This window comes from Phoxinus phoxinus (assembly GCF_949152265.1).
Source record: "Phoxinus phoxinus genome assembly, chromosome: 8".
NCBI classification, from domain to species: Eukaryota; Metazoa; Chordata; class Actinopteri; order Cypriniformes; family Leuciscidae; genus Phoxinus; species Phoxinus phoxinus.
In genome coordinates, this window is record NC_136883.1 from 30307539 (window position 1) to 30326731 (window position 19193).

The window sequence follows — 19193 nt, forward strand, 5'->3', positions numbered from 1 at the left end:
TGGTTGGTTTATTTCACGTTATGCCCAAAACATACCCATTACTCATTAAGAGAATAGGGACAACCCTTTTAGACCGTGCACCGCAAAAGTGCACTTGCGCCCTTGCGCTTTAGACCATGCGCTTAGATCGTTAAAATAGGGCCCTAAGAGACATCCAAACTTTTAACCGGTAGTGTGTGTGTGTGTGTGTGTGTGTGTGTGTGTGTGTGTGTGTGTGTGTGTGTGTGTGTGTGTGTGTGTGTGTGTGTGTGTGTGTGTGTGTGTGTGTGTGTGTGTGTGTGTGTGTGTGTATAGAAATAGTTTCAGAATGAAAATAAACATCATTGTTCAAGTAGGCCTAAATAAACCACGCTCAAATGAGTGAATTAATGTGTGTGCATGTTTGGATGCTGGCACACACTAAAGCTGGATGCAGTAGGTAAAGGAGGAGGCAGGACTTTCCCTCATTCCTGGCCAGCATGGCTATGGATTATCACTCTTTCAGTCTTTGACTGGGCCCTCAATATTGGACATAAGCACAGGAAGGATGGGGAGAGGGAGAATCCCAAATACCCAGAGGATGGTGCTTAGAGCAGAAATGCTCCACACACAGAAAATGCTAAACCTGCCACTGGCAAATAATGCAGTATGGATTTACACAGCACTGAGAACTTGATATTCAAGCATGCCAGTTCTCCTCCAGCTTAAGAAAAAGAAAAAAACCTGTAGCATTTTCTGCTGACAAAGACATCAATTTGACTTCTTGAAATCAATGGAGCCATACAACGTGCTCAAAAGGGAGGTTAAAAAAACTCTGGTGATGAAATGATTGATTTTTGTTACAATCAGCAATTTCTGATCAGACAACTGAGAAGAAATGCTAATTTGTCACATCTTTTCAGGAAATTAAAATTAATTTATGTGATGAAGGTGAAAGGATAAAGAGTGCCTTTTCCCAAGAGCTGAATTGATGTTCGTGTCTATAATACTTCAGAAAATCGCTCCTGCATTTTAATTAAAATTCAATGAATCTTCCTTCTACACAAGAAAAAGACTATGTCTGCAAGCTCTAGTGAAAAATTATGTTTTTTCATTTTGATAAAGGGCTAATCTCATTACACAGTGGCGTTATCATACCGTGTAACAATAGAGCTAATTGTAATTGTCATGCATTATTACACTGAATACTCATCTGGCTAAAGAATTAAACATACAGTTTGACAATCAGTCAATCAATCAACACATTAAACAATCCAAGTTTATTGCTGTATGCATCTATAATGTATTTGTTATATGTACTACTTGTCGCGGCAACCTATAGCCGCGGAGAGACTAAGCAGCGAGAAAGGTCCGTGACGCGTTTCCATCCATGTTTCATAATCCGTGAACCTTTATTGGCATGATGTAACAGTCCACGGCAGAAACAATTGATTATCACAAACATAAAAACGTACAAACGGTCAACAGAAAGTGAGCACTCCTCGCCACTCACCCCCCCTCTACACAATCACCACTAACAGGAAATACTACCAGGTAAATATCCACCTATCCCCACGTGACCAAATCACCTGGTAACGTGCACGCAAAATACATAATAAAAGACAGACAGTTTCTGCACCTACATTCCAGCCCCTGATTATTATGCAATAGACCAGTAATAATCACAGACAATACAATACGAACAGTAAACACATCATATAATCAATTATTATACATGATTTTTTTTCTCTTTTTTTTTTTTACAAAAGGCTTAAGAAAATATAAAAATATGTATGTGTGTGAATGTCCAGATCACTCAAGTGTTCATTTAGTTCATTCTTGTAGCTGAGTAAAGTTAATGTTCAAGTCCAGTCTAGGTCAGTAAAGTCAGTCGTCAGTAGTTCGATCAAGTCTAAGTCAAAGTTGAGTCAAAAGGGTCAGTTGAGAGCTCTCAAGTGTCAGTCATAGCTAGTCTTTAAATTCCTCAGCTTCAAGAAGACGACAGATTTTTGTAATCGGCCTGGTCAAGCAGGTACTCATAGTCTTGATCTTAACTTGCCGTATGAATCCTTTTTTGTCCTTTATTGTGTGAATAATCTTGCCCATGAGCCAAGAACTTCTAGGTGCATTTTCGTCCACTATCAATACAACATCTCCCAACTGATGGTTTCGTGTCTTTACCATCCACTTTTGCCGTTCCTGTAGTAGAGGTAGATATTCGCCAATCCATCTTTTCCAAAATTGGTCAGCCAAGTACTGAATTTGACGCCATCTTCGACGGGAATACAAATCTTCCTTCTCAAATAATCCCGGTGGTAATGCAAGCTTTGTTTTTAGAAGGAGAAGATGATTAGGTGTTAAAGCTTCCAAGTCATCAGGATCCAAAGATGATCTGGTTATGGGTCGGTTGTTAAGTATGGACTCTACTTCGCACAAGAAAGTATGAAGACCTTCTTCATCCAAACTTTGCCCTCGAAGAATGGAATTCAATATTTTCTTTATTGATCTGATGAGCCTTTCCCAGATCCCTCCGTGGTGCGAACCGGCAGGAGGATTGAAAGTCCATTTTATCTTCTTTTGTAGAAGAACATCGTTTATCTGATTGTGGTTCCAATTTTGCATCGCCTCATGTAATGCACGCTCAGCCCCGACAAAGTTTGTTCCATTATCTGAACGTATTTCAGCCACTTGTCCTCGTCGAGCGATAAAACGTCTAAGTGCATGAATGAATGAGTCGGTGTCCAGCGATGAGACCATTTCAATGTGAACAGCTCTAATGGCCAGGCAGGTGAAAATGACTCCATAGCGCTTTAGAGTGGTTCTTCCTCGCTTTACCTCAAAAGGGCCGAAACAATCCAGTCCGACATGGGTAAAGGGTGGTTTGTCGGGTGAGACTCGATCGTGAGGCAAATCAGCCATCTGTTGATGACCTGCAATTGCGTTGAACCTTCTACACACTACACATTTTGACAGACATGTTCTTATGGCTACGCTAGCTCCAGGGATCCAAAATCGCTGTCGAAGAGTCGCCAACATGAAGTTCCGTCCACCATGCCCCACTTCTTCATGAATATGTCGCAGGATTAGGTCAGAAATGTGTATGTCTTTGGCCAATATAATTGGGTGTTTGGAGTCTTCAGGGATCAATGCGTTATCAAGGCGTCCACCAACCCTGATAATATCAGACTGAAGTATTGGATTTAGACTATAAAGAGGACTATTTCGCTGGACTACTCCACGCTTTCGTAGACTCTTTAGTTCCTCCGGAAATCTCTTTCTTTGAGAAAGTCGGATAATTTCCATTTCAGCCTTTTCCAATTCTCCCAACGAAAGTAAGCCCTTATGCACAGTGGATTCAAATTTCTGCATTTCCTGATTAATAGTCATCTCTTGTTGATATGGATCTGTATCAGAGCAGACAAAAGCAGCCTGCAGTCGTTTCCTTTCCTTACTACGGTCCATCAAGATTCGTTTCAAACGAAGGATCCATGCTACGGCTTTCTTTAGTCGAATCCAAGAGGAAAAGTAGTCAAAGAGACGCGATATGGAGTCAGAATTTTCGTTGACTTTTATTGTGTTTACCAGAACACTCCTTTTAATCTCAGGATCGTGAGATAATATTACGTCCTTATCGGTGGGGTCCATCGGCCACTCTTCTTGTGACCGAACAAGAAATGTGGGACCAGAAATCCACGTCTCGTTCTTCAAGAATAAGTCCACCTTCACTCCTCTAGATACCAGATCTGCTGGATTGCTTGACGTATTCACGTACCTCCACTGTCCTACATCAGAAACCTCCAGGATTTCGGACACTCTATTAGCCACAAAGCACTTAAACCTTGAGGTCCTATTTCGAAGGTATTTGAGTACTGAAGTGCTATCAGTCCAAAAAACTGAATTCTGGAAGGGCATCTTGAGTTCTTTCGTCCAGATCTTGTCGATACGGCTTGCAAGCGTGGCAGCTGTAAGTTCCAGGCGAGGGATTGTAATAGATCTTAATGGTGTAACCCTTGCCTTGCTCGCCAGGAGGGTAGAATGTGCCAGTTGTTGGTCATTATGGAGCAGCAGATAGGATACCACACCATATCCTTGCTCGCTTGCATCTGAGAAGTGATGCATTTGAGCAGAAGTTAATTCTCCGAACCCCTCGGGCTTCAAACATCTTCTGACCTCAAAACACTCCAAGCGATGCAGATCATCCAGCCAGTTCATCCAACGTTGAACATACACCGAAGGAATTACATTGTCCCACCCTATACCCTCTCTGCACAGATCTTGCAGTATCCTCTTTGCAGACAGAATCACAGGTGACAAAAACCCCAGAGGGTCGTAGATGGAACTAACCACTGAGAGAATTCCTCTCCTTGTAAGAGGTCTATCCTTTACTACCACTTTGAATTGAAAGGCATCTGATTCAGCACACCATTGCACTCCTAGTGCTCTTTCCAGTGGCAAAGTGTCACGATCCAAGTCCAAATCCTTTACCTTTTTCTCTCGGTCAATCTCAGGTACAGCACCCAAAACAGCACGGCTGTTGCTAGTCCATTTCGTTAAACGAAATCCTCCTTTAGCACACATACTAGTAAGATCCTTGTACAGCTGCACAGCATCTGATTCGGAAGGTACAGAAATAAGGCAGTCATCCACATAGAAATTATTGAAGACAACATCCATTGTCTTGGGGTCAAATAGCTCCTTTTGATCCATTGCACATTTCCTCAATGCAAAACTCGAGCAACTTGGTGATGATGTGGCTCCGAATAAATGAACCACCATTCTGTATTCCTCCAGACTGCTGTTTACATTACCTTCTGGCCACCACAGGAATCTCAAGAGATCACAGTCTTCTGGGTGAACTCTGATTTGATGGAACATGGATTCGATGTCGGCCATCAGGGCAACAGATTCCAGTCTAAATCGTACAAGTACACTCACTAGTGAGCTGGTTAAGTCTGGGCCTTGCAGAAGCTTGTTATTCAGCGATGTACCCTGATAAGAAGCTGCACAATCAAACACAACCCTGATCTTGTGTTTCTTGAGATGGTATACGCCATGATGGGGTAAATACCACAGACGTCCGTCACGTCTCTCCAATTCGGCCACAGGTACCCTTTCTGCATAACCCTTATGGATGACGTCCTCCATAAAGGTGGTGTAATCTGCATGAAAGGAAGAATTCACTTTGAACCTTTTTTGAAGAGTTAATGCACGTTGTTCTGCAATCCTCCTGTTCATAGGCATGACCACTTGAGCATTTCTGAGTGGTAGACCGATATAATAATGGCCATTAATCAGTCTTGCCGAACGAGACACAAAATTCATAAACTGCTGATCTTCTTTCGACGTTCCTACCATTTCTTCGTGAGCAGTCTCTGGGAAATCTGCCTTAAATTGCTGCTTCCACAACTCTTCCAATTTCATTACTGCAATCCTATTCGCAGTCACAGGGTCAACAGCATCATCGGCTCCATTCATGCGAACTCCTTTAAGTGGTCCGTTAACAGTCCATCCGAACGTGGTCCTTACAGCATATGGGCCGTTATTTTGACTACGAATGATCTCCCAAGGCTCCAATGCTTCTGGAACATTAGCTCCAATCAAAAGCTCAATGCCCGCATTAATCATAGGTAAGCAGATATGACTCAGATAAGGCCAACGTTCAAGATCTTTCTGTGAGGCGATGTTTGCTGTGGTCACAGGCATGGTCTTCTGTGTATACACTTCAGGCAATGCACAGTAATATTCTTGACTCAACCCAGAAACCTCCAAATCCTTTAGAACGTAACTACCAACTGATTTATCTTGACTCATTGTTCTAAGAAGAATATTAACTCTCTTTCCAGGGAGGTTGAGCTTATTCATCAAACTTTCCATACAGAAAGAAGCAGAACTTCCAGAATCAAGAAAGGCATAAGTCATCACCACACTGTTTCCCTTTTTCGATTTAACATACACTGGAACAATAGGTAACGCACAGCTATCATTACCAGCCCCAGTAAGACCACTGGTTTGGAGAGAGACCATCGCACTGGCTACTGCTGACTTGGATTCGGCTTTCTTCTTGTCCAAAGTGTCTACCTTCTCGTGAGGATAAATGTGAAGAAGACTAGGGTGTTTCAGACTACATATGTTACAGATACTTCTCCGTTTGCAGTCCCTGCTGAGGTGTCCGGTATGCAAGCAACCAAAGCAAATTCCTCTCGTCATCAAAAAGTTCATCTTTTCTCTGTGACACTTTCTGGTAAGTGTATTACAAGCATCCAGTGTGTGTTCACCACTACAGAAGAGACATATTCTGTTGGTTGATATCTTACGATGTTCTCTTATTTCAGGCATAGCAGATATAGTGGTTGCAAAACTGCTTCTGGGTTTTGGCTGAATTGCTCTGGTGTTCATTTTCCTATCTCCAGCAGGTAATGCATCCTGAATATTACCAAACACAGGATCAGATAGGATTTTTACTTGTCTCTCAATGAAGCCCACAATATCAGGAAAGGTGGTTTGATTGTGGCGTCGCTCCTTTAACTCATATGCAACGACTCTCCATCGGTCTTTGAGTTTATAAGGAAGTTTTGAGAGGATAACTTGCATGTTAGTGGTGAGATTCAGCTCATTCATATAGTGAATGTCTTGCATAGCGTTACAACAACTCCTTAAGAAAAGACCATACTCTCGTAGGGACTTAGCATCTTCAGATTTTATAGCTTTCCATGAGAGGGCTTTTTCCATATAAGAGGAAGCTATTTTTACCTCATTGCCAAAGTTCTCCTTAAGCAGTTCCTTAGCCTTTAGGTAACCTTGAGAAGGAGTCATGAGCTGGCAACTTCTAACAAGTTCTTTTGGCTGTCCTCGTGTATATTGCTCCAGGAAGTGCAGACAATCTCCCGGGTTGTCTGTCTTCTTTTCCACCACTTCCTCAAATGTGCGCATGAACTCATGAAAGCGCAATGGATCTCCATCAAAGTACTGTATTTCTCTGGGAGGAAGTGAAGACAAATGATGCTGTTTAACCAATAAAGTAGCGATTTCATTTTGCTTAGCCATGAGCTGAAGCATGCTTGCGTGGCTCAGATCGGCTTGAAAACTTGATCTTGAACCATGAGCATATCCAATATTCTGATTATCCAATGATGACATGTTAGGCAATGTAGATTGTGAAGGTTTCGTTTTAGATCTTGTTGATTGTTGTTGTACCGGCTGAGATAGAGAATAAGTTGAAATTCTTTGTGTGTTATCAACATGTGACGTACGCGTTACAGGCATGGGCTCTGATGCCGTTGGCACACTAGCTGAAGGAACAAATGGTTCCGCCTCAGGATGAAGAGGTTCAAACACGATTCTCTCGACAGATGAATGAGATTCAGAATGCACGTCTTGATACACCTTTACTCTTGCCATTGACTCTGCTAGTTTAGTTTCCAGCTCCAGTTTTTCCCTCCTTCTCCTCAGCTGTTCCTCCTGTTCCTCTAAATCATGTTTTCTTTGCAGCATTTGTTGAGAAGCCAATAAAGCAGCCAGTTCTGCCTTAGCTTTAAGACGAGTGGAAGAAATGGAAGATCGGCTTGATCGAGATCCATGAGATACCACTCCAGATGATCTTTTACTGCTTATATTTGAAACACTGTCAGTTGGTTGAATTTCATTTTCAAGATTAGCAGAATCCATGCCAGCTTGTAGATTTGCATTAGGGAGCTGAGTATTGGATGTTGTGGACACCACTTCAACAGAGGGTGAAATATCGGATGCACGAACCGTTTGAGATGTTGCATCTACTTCTTCAACCCTAGGCTCGCAGGTATCAGGAAGAGCGGTGCGGGGATTACATTTCCCAGTTTCATTCATCCATTGTTGAACATCATCCACAAAGCCATTATAATACTTCGAAATTGCATCAAGCCATTCATTTTGTATATTTTGTTCCTCAAGAGGTAATAGAGGCAATACACTTTTATGTAGCACGGATGCATCATCCATAAGCAACTGTATTGATTCCAGCATTGAACACACTTGAGACGCATTTTCGTCACATTTCATCAGCTCTTTCATTGACACAATCACATTCTTCACTTTATTCACTTTGCTCTTGCGATCCCTTTGCAAGGCTTCAATTTTAGCCATCAGGGCTTTTGCCGTGGGCTTATGCTCTCGTTTGCTGCTATCAGCAGCGTGCACTATATCCCCAGAGTTCATTCTCAAACGCAACGGACAATGTGAGCGCAGTTTCAAACAGCGCGCTCACAGAGCCAAACAATGAATGAACGTAACAAGGCAGCACGCACGAGCCCATAATATGCAGGAGCAACACAAACCACTAACAGAGTTCAATCCAATGCCAATCCAGCGTAACGACAGCATGTTTCAAACAACAGCGATACGGCCACAATCCATTTAAACCGCTGACATACCTCCTCTGCCGTTTGTATGTGCGTCAATCGGCTCCGTCGATCCACTTCACGGTGCGCGTCCGCGACAACATGCGGTGTGCAGATACAACCGTGTCCAATTTGCGTCCATAGTCCACCAGCGGTAAGCTTTTCTGTTGACTTAGTGTCGCGGCAACCTATAGCCGCGGAGAGACTAAGCAGCGAGAAAGGTCCGTGACGCGTTTCCATCCATGTTTCATAATCCGTGAACCTTTATTGGCATGATGTAACAGTCCACGGCAGAAACAATTGATTATCACAAACATAAAAACGTACAAACGGTCAACAGAAAGTGAGCACTCCTCGCCACTCACCCCCCCTCTACACAATCACCACTAACAGGAAATACTACCAGGTAAATATCCACCTATCCCCACGTGACCAAATCACCTGGTAACGTGCACGCAAAATACATAATAAAAGACAGACAGTTTCTGCACCTACACTACTAATATGAACTTATTAATAATAAAACTAAAAAAGATTTCAAAATCAAACACAGGCAAATTCATGATCTTATCTAATCCATCATTAAAACTAATATGAGAAATCTACTTTGCGATGGATGGTGCATGGGACTTTATTAGAGCAACTAATCCTCCAGAAGAAGCTACAGCATGCACATAGCATCATTAATACTGCATCACTAACTATTTGAGACTCTTCTGACCAGATGGTGTAAACTGTTTTGGCTCCACGTAGTTTGGCTCCAAGAAAAGTCATTGCAGCTCAGTATGAGCAAGGTCTCTTCCTCAACATTAAATGCACAATTCACACATGCAAAACAGTGCTAGTGTTACAGTATGGCAGGAATAAACTCATTGGCTAAAGGTTCTGTGTTAGAAAGCATGCAGTCACTACAGAAGATTCTCTTTTAAACCCACTGACAGTTTGGGATTGATAGGTGCAGTGCATGTGGGTTTAAGGAATAGTTCACTTAAAAATTAAAATTCTGTCATCATTTACTCACCTCAAGTTGTTTAAGTCTGTATGAATTTCTTTCTCCTGCTGAACACAAAGGAAGATATTTTGAAGAATGTCGGTAACTAAACACTTGATGGACCCCATTGGCTTCCGATGTCTGGTTACCAACATTCTTCAAAATATCCTTTGTTTTCAGCAGGAGAAAGAAATGCATACAGGTTTGAAACAACTTGAGGGTGAGTAAATGAAGACAGAATTTTAATTTGCAAGTTAACTATTCCTTTAAATGACTTGAATGTTATGGGCACCTCACTATGGGCACAGAAAAAAACCCTGCAAACATGTCACCTTCAAAGCATAGGCTGTGTTGGTTTAGGCCATTAATGAATGATGCCTTTAAAATGTAGCCTAGCTAATGCACAAGGGACTGATTCTACTAAGAAAGTGGCTCATAAAAGGCTCATGTGTGAGGATAAACCCTGAGATTGAGAAGAAAAGCAAAGATCCACATATATGTAATGAAAATGGCTTTAATACCTTCTCTTGTCCCTGCGAAGTGAACATAGCTAGTTCTACAAAGCTCTTAATCCTGCCACTGAGAGCAGAAGGATTATATACAGAGCAGATACAGCAAAAAAAAAAAAAAAAAAAAAAAACTACCTCCACATAAAATCCACATACCTCTCTAAGGTGTCCACACGATCGCACAAAAACACCTAATTATACTTTTTACTGGCACATTCAATGGTCAAATTATACACAGAAATCTAATAGTCACCACAGAAATATGACCTATTGAACTATTTACTAAATGTCTAACAAATAGGCATATGTCCACAAATGAAATAAAAAGGGAAGTATTTAACAATCAATGCCAAAAACAGGTTGACAAAATCTATTAAAAACAGGAAAAAGGGAAGTAAAACAGCTAACACACAGCATCTGGTTTACTACTTTTATAAAACTATTACAGCAACATAATCAAAGAAAATATTATAATCACAATAAACAATTCTTTTGTCGAGTAATTCAGTTCATTAGCCTGAAAGTAGACTGTTCATGGTTGCATGCAAGGCACAGTAGCATCTTGCTGCATAAACAGAGTGAGAATACAATTGAAGTGCATTTACCGATTTTACACTGGTTTCAAACATGGCTTGTCCGATCAAATCTGATTTTATAAAGAATGTTATGTTAAACTCCATGTGCAGCCATGTTTTAAACAGTACAGAGGCAATAAACGTAGCTTGAGGTCACTGAGGAAAAAAAAATTATGCCTACCATCTTCTTCACAGATGGTGTGGTTCCATTACAGCAGCAACTGTTAACATGAAATTGTTGCAGCTATTGTGTGGTAATGAGAACATTATTGATTATTGTCATTGCCTTCTTCCACTCAAACCACCAGACAATGTCAAAACTGATCCCTATCCCAGCTGCACCTAATCCCATGGTTGTTAGTAGTGCCTTCAGGCTACAGACCGAGCTGGACACAATCCCACTCAATAAGGACAGAAACACGAGATCAACTTTATCTTCAACAGACCATGGTCACTCGCAATCAGCCATAAAAAAATTCTTGTTACTAAAGGTCATTGTTGAAACCTCTTCCTTTCTACACTGACCTTTAGTAACGAAAGAACAACATCTGGTGAACAAGCTGCTGATTTACATGAGGGTTACAACAATCAATGTCTTTTTTTGTTGCTTTTATTGTTCACAATTCTAATGTTAATTCAAAGAAAATTCAAGAAGATTTGGTCATTTGCAATATTAGTATAATTAGTACATAAATAGTACACCAAAATAAAATAAAAATTATCTTCAACTACTCACGCTCATTGTTCTCAACCTTTCTTTCTTTTGTGCAATTCAAATTGAAAAAAATGTGCAAAATGTTCAAGCTTCTCTTGAATGAAAGTGGATGGCAATTAAGGGATCTCACATTTCAAATAAATCAATAAATACATTTATATTATATATAAATTATATTATATTATATAAATCCCCATAAAAGTAAGAAGGTTGAAGAAAAAAATCAGGTTTAATTCATTACTCACAGAAAATGTACTTTCATTGCAGTTTGGATATTCTGCTATAAATAACTCCTTTTGTGTTCTAAGAAAGAAACAGGTCTCGAAAAGTACGATGGTAAGTAAATAACAGAATTCTAGTTTATAGATGAATGAATTCTTTCAAAGCTAAAAAGAGAAACAGTGTGAGCAAACATATCAATTAAATCACTGCTTGAAATGTCTAATTGCTCAATGCCTGCTGTCAAGAGAGCAAGGTGTGAAACAGTAAAATTAAAAATGTCCTTGGATCATAAAAAGCGTTTCCTGTGGCATATGTAAATGACTAAGCTTTTAAATCAAACTACAAAGACTGACAATGCCGGTTAGGTCCCTGAGACATGATGACAGCAAAACAGCTGCTGGGTCTCATGGCTTGTTCCATAGTAAAATGGAAAAATCTTTTTGATATGGTGAAATTAAAATGAAAATTAATAATGAATTAGTGTGACTTTATAATACAGCATTGCAGGTTTGTAATCAGCATTTAAACTGACCACACTGTCTGTGGCTTATCCTCTTTTCTTCATATTATTGAACTGAAGATCATTTTTATGATTCCTGCAGAGCTGGATATCACAGCGGCCCATATCAGGACTTAATGTAGACTGCTAAATATGTTCATTCTCATTGGAGTCCATTTACAACGCAGGCTGAAGAATTACATGACATTATGCGTATTATTGTCAAGATGCTTTAAGAGTGGACATAGAGTTGGCACAGAATACATTTATCACAATCTTACATACTCAGAACCTAAATACATAAGTTTCAACAGCTTTTAAGCAAACATACAGTAGTCAGTGCTAAAAGATGAAGAAAAACCATCCACCCAGGAACAGACATCCATCAGAAAGCCTGTCCCACCCACTTGTTAATAATGCCGAGTAGCTGTGAGGACATCAAATCCCATTTGCTCTTAAGCTACGTGCGTTGATTTTTATCCCCTCCCTGGAGCTCGGTAAGACTGTCATTTACCTCATCACCTTGACACGGTCCTGTGCGAGGTCCTTTCACGCAGAGATTTTTGCATATTGTCAGACTACTGCTGAACCGTGTGAGCCAAAGGTCTGAGCTGACTGACAGGATTCGTTCACTTGTGATTAAAACGCATTAAAGAATAATGAGTCTGGCCTACACAATAACCAATCTTGAGAAACAAAACACACATTTACAGTCTTGGCAGTGTGAAAAGACAATAAACTAGTATAAAAGCTGACATTTTTGACATTCATTGCTCATAAAATAATCTCTAAATCTATCATTCAGGCCACCGCACGGGAAAGTTGTTATTTCCTTAATTAGCGTGTTATCTCCAGAACGAGAGGAATTAGGACAATGTATTTGCAGTGAATCACTCAAGATTATTTTTTCTAAAAAATGAGCGATAACCGAATGCTATTAACGGCGTTGTAATGGCATACTGGCAGTGTTAAAACTGAATATATGAGCAAAACCAATATGAGTGGGACCAGTAATGAAAGGCACAAATTATGCCTGAAATATGCAGTTGCAAAAATGCCGCAAAGATGGCTGAGATTTTGATGAATGCCTCTGGAGGAAGGAGCGGGGTTCAAGGCTTAAGAGGACATCGCTCAAGCAGATGAATGCTTTTATTGTGCTCATAACCACTCGCAAGAAAGAGAAATTGAACTGTGCTGATTTAAGAGGAAATAAGCGAGCAAAATATTAAAGACACTCACGGACACACAAGTCTCCACTCTCAAAGTAGCCGGGACAGCACTGTGAACGGCGACGGTACATGGTCCTCACCCCCCGCCGATAAGCTGTCTTGTAGCTGGTTCTGCGATGGAAACACGTACACGTACACACAAGAGAAATCATGAACATCAATAACCCGGTTGGTGAACTCCACAAGGACAGATACAAGGACATTAAGACATGCAGTTGGCTACCGTTAGCTTTTCTATTTGTGTCTAATAATCCTAGCCAAGCCCTAAAGGTGGAAAGAGGAGAAATAAACATAATTAAAGTGAGTTAAGGAAAAGTTTCTGTGCTCGTTGAAGGACATCTCGCCTCTGAATGCTACATTGCAGCACAGTGACTCATTGGGCCCACAGCTTTTAGCAGGGACACTGACGATAAAGTCTTTAATGCAGCAATTAAAACCAATGTAATGTCGGATGACAGTCAAATGGCCATTTCCATCCCGATTCTGACCACTACAATCACGGCTGGTAACATTAACTCTCGGTGATAAAGACACTGGCACACCGGCATCTTAATTTTTATGTGTCTAGTGGGAGAGTGCTGCTTGTTGCCATGGAGCTGAATTGTGACAACTGCAGATCAAAGGTCAGGGTCACACTCACCTGTGTCTGGTGCATTTAAACCAATTGAGGATGTCGGTGCATCTGGTGTAGTAGATCTGGTCAAAAGGATGAGCATAGGACTCTTGAACAGTCACTGCGTAGCTGAGAGAGGGAAAGACCAAAAAGAAATTTCAATCTCTTACATATGTAATGATCTTCTTTTCTTTTTTTTTACATTGTCCAATACAATATTCAAAGGTGATTAATTTTTTTTTTTTTCACGTAAATTATTTATTAACAGAAATTGGGAGTGTATAATGTTAAATTAATGAAACTATTTATTTTGTGATTTTATAAGATTCAAGATTTTGTATGTTTTTCAATAAAAATAATAGTTATTGAGGGGGAAAAGAAATATGTATTTCAGTTTACATCTTGATTTTAGTTTGTTCCATTCAAATTAAGTTTTATTACCATTTTTAAATAAAATTGTATAATTATGTCAACCCGTTGCCTCTTTGGAAGTTTTAAAATCACGATAAAATTTATTAAGTTACAGGGTCAATTAATAAAGGTAGATTTCATCCAAAACACAATTTTATTGGGGCATTTGGGGAAGTTTGCCGCAATAATAATGTTTGTGTGTAAGTCTATTAATTGCATAATTGTTCATTTATACACTTTTGTAAAAAAATCCTATAATTGGCTGTTTAATGGCAGGAATCTACAGTGACAAATTACCCCATACAGTTGGACATACCCCGCTAATGGTAAAAATGTGGAAAAGGAACTGTAAATTTAGTCCTATGGGCATTAGCAGTGCAAAGTTTGAGCCTTTTTATTTTTGTAAAAAACGTTTGTGTATTTGCATATACAGTAATAAACCGACCCGAGGAATATTTACTGGAGAAAAATATGACAACTTGCCACGGGGACTTAAAATTTCCCAAACGTGATTATGTTGCTGAGAAACAAAGAATTTGCTCGTAGTATAAAGTTTATAATCAACTGTATTGTGAAGATACAGTACTGTAATCCAAGAAATACTTAAACCATTAAATACTTAATATTCAGACATGTCTCCATCTATTTAGCTTGAAGTTCAACGAGACAAGCATAATGTTTCCCTTCAAAAGCTACAGTAACTCTAGGAAAAACAAGATGTCTTATCACAATATCCATGAAAAAAACATTACAAATGTATTGCCAACAAAATGACATTAAAGCTACGAAATATTCTTTCAGGAAACCAATGCTGAAACTCATTCATCTCTGCAGCCCTCTGTCCTCCTCTCTGCAGAGGCAATCGCTCCTGCTTATTTGTCATAACTGATAACACCCTTTACAAATAATCATTTTTCAAGCAATAGGTTCAATCAAAACAGATTGTTCTGGTCAACTGAATGCTGTTCTGCCTGTTTTATTTTAGCAACATATCTTTACTCTCTCTCTCCCGACTCACATTCACACGCTACAAGGTTGATAATAAGAACATCAATATTGTTCTGTGTGTTTAGTGACTGAACCTAATACCTGTAGGCAAGTGTAACCAGATCAACACTCCCAAACACAATCATTTACATCCCTTCAACTGTGCCATTAAAAGTGAATACAGTCAATTCAGGAACAAACAAATGTAGATCCTCTAAATCTCTGAGATAACAGAACAGAGCTGAAATACACATTGTGTGTGTTTTGCGACTGATCCATGATATGGCTTGTAAACACATCCTTTTTGGCATCCCATAAGGAGCAAAAGTTTATCCACAGTTGTAAATATTAATCAAGTATCTATTCAAGTATTACCATCAACACAACAAATAATGCCATAATACTTCAATATGTAATATTCTGACAAGCATCCATTTTGAATAACATTTTCAAAATGGTGTAATTTTTTTTCTTGTAATAAGCTATTTTTTTGCAGCAAGTAGTGATAATCTTGGCAAAACACAGCAAAATCATATTTTCACATTTTATTTGAACTGTTAGTTGGGCACTTATCAAAAATACATACAGTCCAGCTTTACAACTGAGTGAACAGAGTCAGTAATCAAATGCATTGGAATGTCCAAGTACAGTGAATCAGTTTGTTTGGACTGTTAATTTTTTTTTACTGATTCAAAACAATTCACCAATTCTAGCCCCACCAAATATTAAATTAAATGCTCATTGTTGGGTATTCAACTTATTGCGTAAATTAGGATGTATCCTAGCTTTACAAGTTGTATTTATTGTCAAGTTGAATGAAGTCCTATACTTCAGCTAGCTACTTTTTTTAAATAGTGTAACATTTAAAAAACGTTGGTGTAACGTGTGCTTGTAGAAACGCAGATGAAGACAAGGATGAATAAAGTTCCAACACAAGGTTTAATAGAACAATCCCAACAGGTATGAGTCTAAACAGGCAGCAGGGTACACACACATAACTTGAAACGCATGAGAATGAATGTGAAGGTTGAACTTATAAAGCAAACACAAACGAGGATAATTAATAGAACACAGCTGACACGGATGAACTAATAATGACTGTAACCAAGGATATAGATGAGTGGCGGGAATCTGAACAAAGACATGTGACAAATGACAACGACCTGAAAGTCCATGAAAACAACACTACAGAACATAATGTGACAGTAGGTAGCCTGTGAGCAGTATTGCATCATTGTTTTTAAATGGTTAAAAATGTAATAATAATTATACTTATATTAATAGTAGTACATTTTCACATTTCCAGGGTTCTCAGAAGTGGAAGTCTTCATAGGTGAGTAAACTGCGTCTTCATAGGTGAGTAAACTGCTATAGTGGTAAATGTTTACTACCACACATATATTTTAAAGTTCCCATTAAAGTTCCCAAAAAAAAAAAAAAAAAAGTGTTTCAATGACTTTCCAAAGAAAAAAATCATTGAGTGATTGATTATAGTGGTCAGAAGAGAGAAAGATTTTTCTGCCATCATTCCTTCAGCCATTGTGTTAGAAACACCCAAAATGCAGCGTTAACTACTTTTATCGAATTTAATGCCAAGGTAATATAACACAAAAATATAGTGTTATAAGTGTACATCACATTTTTTATGAAAAGATTTACAATGTTAATAACTGTGGAAAGGCGTCAGCACAGTCTGTGAAAAGGGTCCACTATTAGGTACCGGTAATCTATTCATATTATTATTATTAATTATACATACAATGTACAATTTATGTACATTAAATAAATAATTTTGAACATCGCCACAACCCGTTATAACTCAAACAATTACACAAGCATAAATCACTACACTGAAATTTCAATCCTCTTTTGACCAAAACATCATTCTGGCATGTCAGAGAGGAATAACTACGCAGTGTGAATCCTGCAATTGAGAAATGGAAGGTAAAACGGAGTTTAACACAGGAGAGTGCCCTCTCTCACCTTTCCCAGTGACTGCAGACATTGGGGTCATCTGGGTTGAGGCTCCATGCGCTGATAATGAGGCCCAGAACAGCCAGCACAGGCAGGGCTAATGGGTAGGCCCGTACCAGCCCCATGACTCCTCCTGAGAGAATGAGAGTGAGAAAGAGAGCGAGAGAGTGAGAGAGAGACAAGGACACTTTTTGTCCTTTATCATTCTTATAAATTGGAGCCCTTGGATCATACTTGGAAGTAGAGTGAAAAGAGATGACTTAAGAACAATATCAATGAATTCAGGAATTAGGTATGCGTGTCTTTATATTCAGTTAACCGAAATGGGTCAATAGCCAATGACAACTTCAGTGTGGTGGCAGATGGCTGATATAATGGTGTGATACTGTATGTGTGTGATAGAGACTAATACAATTTAATTAAAACCAATTAGATGTATACAAACACTTGAATGACGACTTCCGACACAATATTTACTTAATAATCTCAAAATGTCCAAATATTGTGCGCTTCATTATTCTGATACGTCAATCTTTATGCACCTTATATTCACGCATACTTGTGTGAGTGTGTATATTCTGCAACACTTAGCTCAGGATATTAGTTCAATGACAGTGACGAAGGACTCTTTTAAGATCACACAGGGTGAACCGTTTGTTTAAACTGTCAAGATATTTCATTAGACACATGATGGGAGATGAGCATGTGTGTGATGAATTGACATGACAGAGACAGATTTAGAAGGGCACGTGAATGACACACTGCACAAGCATGGGTTGGCGAAGCGTGAAAGCACTGATTATGTTAAACTGCAGGGAGTAATTGTAGAAGGACACAAGAACAACAGTTTGCTTGATTCTCTGCAACTCCATTATGTACCTGATCAGGAAAGAAACACAATTACAACCAATAACGTCCTGGTGAGGTTTAAGTGAGCGTGTTTGTACTTTGCAAGCAAATAAACACGTACCGTACATACTTTGTTTGGCCTGTATACAGTATCTGATCTGCTAATCCCATTTAATGATTTGCATGACATGTCTTTGCTTTATGACACTGAAAGGTGTAAGGTGAAAGAAAAATCCATATCGATTTCACTTCCACTATATTACAGAGAGAGACTGAAGGCATATCAATCAAAACTGCCAAACATGAATGAAATGTCAAACCAGGAAGTGGTATGGGACTGTGCAAGCTTTGGCGGTGTTGATGGACTCATTCTACTCCATCTATGTTTTGATCATCATTCTAAATACGATCTGGATGTAGTCTTTGACAAAAGCATTTTTTTCAGCTTTTTGCAAACAAAAAATAATGCATTAAGCTTTTTTTATTTTAAGCAGAGGCTCTGTTCTTTCATTTGATGTATTGCATGTTCAAATATTCATACAACAAAATATTCTGGGGGCCATTACAATTTTGAGAAAATGAACGCTGGCTGGGAAAGAGTTAACATTGATGATAAAAAGAAATGTGAGCAACAAATCAGCATATTACAATGATTTCTGTAGGATCATGTGACACTGAAGATTGGAGTAATGGCTGCTGGGAATTCAGCTTTGCCATCACAGTAATATGACCTTTTAAAATACATGAAAAGCCTCTGTGAGCACAAGAGACTTCTTTAAAAAATCTTACCAACCTCAAACTTTTGAGAAGTGTACATTGAAACTCAATTGAAAGGTTAGACCAGCTAGAAACAGGTCCTTACGGTAACAACTGTACAATAATACAGGTAAAATTTAAAGCATGACCGTTATTGAAAACACTATGTGGCATCCAAAATATAGTAGTAAATGTAAAATGTCTGGTATATAGATGGCAAAAGCAATAAGTTTTAAGGGATGATCAGGCCATTTCTTCTAAAATTAATTCTATGCATTATGAATCACTGATTTGCACCGTAAGATCACTTAGCCTTTAATCAAAATGCATCTGTGGCTCTCTGTTATCCCCATAGACTTGCGGTGGTTCTCGAGCATGAAAAAGATTGTACTTTGGTCATGGCTTTAAGTAGGAGTACCATAATGAGGCATCTGACATCAAATTATTCTGTGCTTCCTCTTGAAGTGTAGGTGACTCTAATGAACACTGATTTCTAAGAATTAAAGCTGTGTGGATCCGACTGGCATAATGGC

General features: G+C 39.1%; 1 protein-coding gene across 3 annotated transcripts in view; it reads right to left on the reverse strand.

Annotated features, from left to right (window-relative positions):
• The window catches only part of megf11 (multiple EGF-like-domains 11), a 121500-nt gene that overhangs the window by 80954 nt on the left and 21353 nt on the right, over positions 1–19193 (reverse strand). For all 3 annotated transcript variants that reach the window (XM_079620754.1, XM_079620755.1, XM_079620756.1), the window contains exons 3-5: positions 17065–17188; positions 13711–13812; positions 13081–13181 (exon numbers count right to left, since the gene is read on the reverse strand). In XM_079620754.1, the coding sequence (XP_079476880.1) occupies positions 13081–13181; positions 13711–13812; positions 17065–17180 (319 nt within the window). In that variant the 5' untranslated portion in view covers positions 17181–17188. The remainder of the gene's footprint in view (positions 1–13080; positions 13182–13710; positions 13813–17064; positions 17189–19193) is intronic.